The sequence below is a fragment of the Sitodiplosis mosellana genome, unplaced genomic scaffold (assembly GCF_009176505.1).
Source record: "Sitodiplosis mosellana isolate CC-2019 unplaced genomic scaffold, AAFC_SMos_1.0 Smas_scaffold_2616, whole genome shotgun sequence".
NCBI lineage: Eukaryota > Metazoa > Arthropoda > Insecta > Diptera > Cecidomyiidae > Sitodiplosis > Sitodiplosis mosellana.
The window spans coordinates 12195-18659 of record NW_022597858.1 but is presented as its reverse complement, the minus strand read 5'-3'; the positions used below and the strand labels follow the sequence as shown (position 1 = coordinate 18659).

General features: G+C 33.9%; 1 protein-coding gene across 1 annotated transcript; it reads right to left on the bottom strand.

Annotated features, from left to right (window-relative positions):
• Window positions 1–5490: 5490 nt before the first annotated feature.
• On the bottom strand, window positions 5491–5955 carry LOC129571482 (uncharacterized). Its single transcript, XM_055451285.1, has one exon. It carries the CDS (start codon window positions 5953–5955, stop codon window positions 5491–5493), a length of 465 nt encoding a protein of 154 aa, XP_055307260.1.
• Between the last annotated feature and the right edge of the window lie 510 nt (window positions 5956–6465).

The following is a 6465-nucleotide window of genomic DNA, read 5'->3' as shown; positions in this document are numbered from 1 at the left end:
TCTTTGCACAAATCAGTGGTTAAATTACATGTATATAGTACTTATGAGCTTGGCAACAACCCTATCTAACCACGATAATCGTATAACTGCGCAACGATCAATGGAAAATAAAATGAAATGCACTTCTCTCATATACTCGCATATTGTCCATTTATCTTTGAAATGGAATGACAGGGAAAAAAGACGGCAAGAAACGAATTTCTCACCGCATAAAAACCGAAGGTCCTGCATCTAAGCGTCTGACAGCTCACTTCTAGCGTTACGAGACAAGTGTTGAAAGTTGTGACACAGATCGTTCAATGTACTATTGAATCTTTTTTATATTTGTTAATAAAGTAGACAAAAAAAAACATGTCACAAATGTGCAAAATTGATTTTTGTGAGAGCGTAGCACGTGATAAACATCAATTTTATAAGTAAAAAAATGTTTATTTCATTAGGGAACATTGTTGATGCGTTCAATTTGTCGCATTCATGAGTGCGTCTAACGACGTAAAGAATTGAAATGAACTTCACTGAATGCGCTCATCGAAAATTCATGTTTTACTTTGTTTTGTTAGTGTGGTGCAGGGGTTGTGATAAAAACCCTCATTCGAAACAAAAATAGTTAAAAGAAATGGATAGTAAATAACAAGCAATTAGGACACGTGCAAATAAAAGCACATTACTTCTTCGCCGTCACGCTCTGCAATAAGTTCAGCGATGAAATTAAAAGGAATGTTAGGATAAGTTCATTATATTCAATCTACCTTTGGATCATTGATAAAATCAAGGAAGGGGGTAATGGGAAGAAAGATTCCGCGACCACCTGTTGACGTTCCATTTACACCCTGGTTTATGCCCATGATTTTGTCATACTTTTCTGTGACAACTCGTCTGCTAGGATCGCCAGGTGGTTCAACAATTTCACCATCCGGCGTATCTCCACCGGTCATGAAGAACACTGCCTGATTTGGTAGCTTAGATGACATATACTTTGCATCACAACGTCTTAATAAGTTTGGTTCGCGCACTACCCCATAACCATTGGAGTAGAATGGTTTGTACTTTTTTCCGCCATTTTGAAAGTTTTTAATTGCATACTTTTAGGGGTATAGTTGAGCTTTGAAATATTCGATTACATAACCTTTCAATATCTATTATCATTATAACCGTGAAATCGACATTTATAAAAAAGTTCCTACATTACATAAATGAGATGGTGGATGTGCATTTTTTTGAAATAATATACTGTCTGCCTGAAGATCATCCAGTTGAACAATATTTTTCAAGATTTCGAGTTATTAGAGGTGTGCCTGCTATATCAATTTTTGCAATTATTTCGTAATTTGTATCTGTAATGAATTTTATTAGAGGTGAAAGTTTTTGTTTATATACAATACTAGCTTTACCCTGCGTGCTTCGCTACGCTATTATGGCTTGGAATTAATCTTCATCTTATCTGATGTGTCTGACGTTAATGCATTTATAAATTCGGAAATGTAGTGGCTTTTTATAATTTTAAGTTTATGTTATATAAAGATGATGTTTAAAAGGCAATGAATTTAATAAAATGTTGTGGTCAACTTGTATTTCAATAATATAATTGTATGATGATTTTTACTATTATGAAATCATATTCATTATCTTTAAAATACAAAATATTGATATTAAAGAAATCAATTCTTCCTTGAAAATCTTGTCAGAGTTACAAATCTATTGACTAGATCGAGAGGAGAGTAAGTTCATCTGACTTTGTTACGAAAGAGGAGAGTAAGTTTCTTTCCACTCAAAAATGGTTAAAGGCGAGTATGTTCACTTTTGGCGGGTCCTCGCGGTTTTCCACGGTTTCCGCGGAATTAATAAGAGATAACAACTTGGTGTCTTCGGCAAAGTTGTAGCACTTGAGGTCTTCTATAACATCGCTGAAGACATCTATCTCTTATCAGTTCCGCGAAAAGCGCGAAAAATGATAAGAAAAAAAAAGTTCTAAATAAAATTTGCTTTTTTATGTGCGCGATTTGCGCGCAACTGATAAGAGATAAGAGATAGATGTCTTCAGCAATGTTATAGAAGACCTCGAGTACTACAACTTTGCCGAAGACACCATGTTGTTATCTTTTATCAGTTCCGCGGAAACCGTGAAAAACCGCGGAGGCTAGACGGGATGCCAACATACTTCCTTTTAACGCAGATAGAATCAACAGAAATCATACTCTCCTCTTTCAAAATATATTCGAATTTTTTCACATACTCTCCTCTCGATCTAGTCAATAGAAATGTGTTTGTGTCAGTTGTCTTGTCATATCATTTTTATAAATTTCATTGCGCAATTTGTTTTTATTTTTACTGTGACATAAAAATGTCGTTTAAATCATTTATTTCAGTAGATTTAAATTTGTCCCCCAAAAAAACTACAAATCCTTTTGAGTATACTATTTATTCGACAAACAATGGAATTCGAGTTGCTAAGAAGCTACGCAAAATGGGTTCTTCAAGACGCACTGGATTTACGTTCAAGATGTTCAATAAGCGCTTGCTTAAAAAGTCGATGAAGAAACAATTGTTCCACGTGAATAGTGTTGGCCGTCGAACACATCCGAACACTTGTTCGACCGTTCGTCAACATAAAAAAAATCTGTTTTGTTCGTTCGTTCGTTCGAACAATTGAAAAAAAATTATTTTGTTCGTTCGTTCGTTCGTGAAATAGAAAAAAAAAAATTTGTTCGTTCGTTCGTTCGTTGATTAAGAAAAAAAAGTGTTGTTCGTTCGTTCGTTCGGATAATATGCTATGTTCGACCGTTCGGATTTTTTACATTTGAAATACATAGGAAGTAAATACAATTTTGATTTCTTTGGATAAGACTGAAGGTACAACGTTATTACCGGTGTTATTACTCAGTAATACCACTGTGTTTGTCCAAATAGGTGAATATTATTAATTTACATGAATTTAAGTATTAGGCAAACATAATCAATAGAACTAATCATTTGTACATTTGGCGGCTCCCAATACTTCAATTTAACACATTGGTTTTCGAAAAAGTAGAGTATGTTTGCATTAATGGTTGAAAATATTAAGTTCTTTCGACGAAGAGTATCAGGAGTTCATAAGTATCAGTACGTAGTCGAGCTCCGCTTATTGTACGGCATTAGCATAAACGAACAACATACGGATCAATGTATAAGAGTGAAATGACAACATCACTGAAACCGTAGCGCATGGAAAATAACACAGAAGAAATGCGACAACAAACGAACATTGCGAAATTGCAACGCATCGGGGAGAGTGAGAGAATCTGTGCTGTTCGCACAACAGCAAATATTCATAACACGTTGACACTGACTCAGTGAAGAAAACCAATACCAACGCAAATTAAAACAATTGATTTGTATTGCTGACATCACTGAGTCGGAACGAACGAACGGACGTTCGGAGCCAACACTACACGTGAATTCAATACCGAATGCGGAAATTGTGCTTCGAAAATTTCATCCAAAGAAAGACAGGAAGGAAGTGTATTGTAAGGCTTTGTGTGATCATCTTCAAACATCCATTGCTGATGGTATGCGGAATTTGTCTTTAAAACGAAAAGTCGATGCAATTGATTCAGACGTTCAAAGAATGCCACCTAATTCGAAGAAAACCAGAGTCGCTTGAAAATTTCGTTGATAATTTTTTTGAATATATATGAAAATAAAAACACATTCTATAAGTCATAAAATGAAATAAGCATTATGTGTTTTTTGAATAAATTTGTTTCAGTGTTTTTCTATCATTTGAACAGATTTTATGAGTGTAATCAGTTTGTGTGTTGTTCAACTGAAATGAATTGCTTTTATCATTGAATTTTTAAAAAAAATTTCAATTCACTCTAATGTATTTCATGAATAGGCTTGATACTATTTTCTTTTTGACACATAGGCTTTTTCAAAATGATTTGCCTATTTTATGAAATTGTAGTATACTTATGTTTTTACTTCATTTTAAATTCATTGTGAACAGATTCATTTCGAAAACGTTATGAGGTTGTTTGATTTTATTTATTCTGAAAAAGTTTAAATATATAAAAAATGACTATTAATGAAGAGTATCTCGAATGGGTCAATAACCACTTCAATGACGATCCATACTGGGAAGGTGCTATGTGCACAGTAGAGGAAATGGTCACTGCAAATATTATCAAGTCAAAGACCGGATCCAAACGGAAGGGAAATTCTGAAGCTTCATTGTCTAAACGGATTAAATTCGAATCGGAGGCGAATCTGCGTTTATCAATGGAAAATCTTTCTATTGAAGTTGATGGTGTAAAGAAACGAAAAAAGAAGAATCAGAAAAAGGGGATTAAGAAACAACGCATTCAAAGAGAGACGAAGAAGCGTTCAAATGATGATGTCAAAGCTGCCGTCAAAAAGATGAAATTATGAACGTGTTCATGACGGAGAATTGTGTGTTTTCAGTTCGAAATAAAAATACAAAGTTTTCAATTATTACAATAAAAATTTGGATCGATATAAAACCTGAAAAACCAATATCTTTTTTCTTGGTTAATAAAAAACAATGTTTATATGCAGTGAATTTTTTCATTTATTGATGCTTTTTGTGACATTCTTTTGGGTTTTTCATTGGCTTGATTTGATTTGAGTTGCAATACTTTCCACATACGCTTCATATGCCTCGTTCATTTGAGCATTTTCTCGTTTTTTAGATATTCGCTTCGATCTACTGGGTTGTCTTGCTTTGTTTTCTTCTTCGATTTTTTTTTTCCAGCAATATATCACATTGGAGATTTCGTTCTTGCTCCATAATCAGGTTTTGGTTGTCCATTATTCAATCATCAAAAGTCATCGTTGTCATTTTTTTTTCAATGTTCTATAGATTTTAACCAAATGATCGAACAATGTGTGCTGTAATGGTTTGACGTGATGATTGAATTTCAGTGGTTATTAATTTATGTTGAATTTATGTCGATGGATTTATTTTTGTTCAGAAAATTTAAGAAAGGTCAGTTTTCTATTTATTGTTTTATTAAAGCAGGTCAGTCATTTTTTTTTCTCATTTGAAAGAGGAACAGAACTGGATATAAAAAATGTAAATGTGATTTCTTAAATGAAAAATTCGTTTTATTGAACGTAGTCCATTTTAATGGTTTGTTGTTAAATTTATTGCAATACATTTGGATACACAATATTTTTAGTTGTTCCATCCGGTGTAAAAACATATAAGTCAGATGGTTTTCCAACGCGTGAACATGCTACGTATAATTGTCCATGTGAGAAGCATGGATTTTCTAAATTTAATGCACATACTTGAAGCGATTGTCCTTGCGCTTTATTGATTGTCATTGCAAAAGCGAGTCGTATCAGAAACTGTAAACGCTTGAATTCAAATGGCATATCTGTTGATATCATTGGTATGCGTGGAAGCAGCACATTGTCCCCTTTGTATTTGCCAGTTATTATTGTTGCTTCGATGATATTGTTCATCAACTTTTTCACAGCAAGCCTAGTTCAATTACATAAGCGTGGCGGATTGATATTTCGAAGAAGAATAACAGGAACTTCAATTTTCAATTTAAGACTGTGTGGCAGCATTCCTGGTAAATCGATTGAATTCAAGAATTCAGTAGGATAATTCACAGCATCGTCTTGATTCATAATATTATCGATTGAATTATAAGTTATAGTTTCACCAGGCAACTGATTTTGAATGGTAATATTTATTTCATTCACGTCAACGTTTTTAGCAGCTAATATTGCACGTTCACTAATCCACTGATGAACTTTGTAATTTTGTGTGATATTCGGGAATGCACAATGAATTAAATCTTTTTTTGTTTCCTTGTGATTACAAAAATCTGGTGGGAATGAAAAACGTTTTGTTGATGCATCCATTGGTATTTTTCCATTTCCAATGTCTAACAACTGTTTCGCAAAACGTGCTGCTGAAGGATCATTTTGTAATTGTACACGCATATTTGTGGTTAAATTTAATTTTTGTACACGTGTCCATAAACGTGAAGATTTGAGGCATGCATCAATTTCATCGGCAGATGTTGAACGTGGTATAACTTAACGTAAAGTTTGACGGAAATCACCTGATAATAAAATGAGTACACCACCGAAGGGCTGCGTATTTCCTCTTATGTCTTGTAGAGTTCTATCTAGTGCTTCTAAAGACTTAAAATGCGCCATTGTAACTTCATCCCATATAATGATTGCGCATTTTCGGAGTACTTCACCCATTGCTGAATTTTTCGAAAGTCCGCATTTTTTTTGTTCATCACCATTCGAAGCACTACATGAAATGTAGAGACATTAGATTTGATGTTATTCCAAGACAGATGAACCGAAATGGCATCCATATTTATCTTCGTCCCAAAATCTTTCATTTTATGTTCATATCGACTAAAACAGTGTCAAGTCGTGTTAACACGACCGTGATGGAATCGGATAGTGACCATGTTCATCTCCGTCCCAATTCCT

Bases quoted from the DNA above. Each gene is read 5' to 3' on its own strand.
- LOC129571482 (XM_055451285.1), bottom strand. From the start codon at position 5,955: ATGCGTGTACAATTACAAAATGATCCTTCAGCAGCACGTTTTGCGAAA.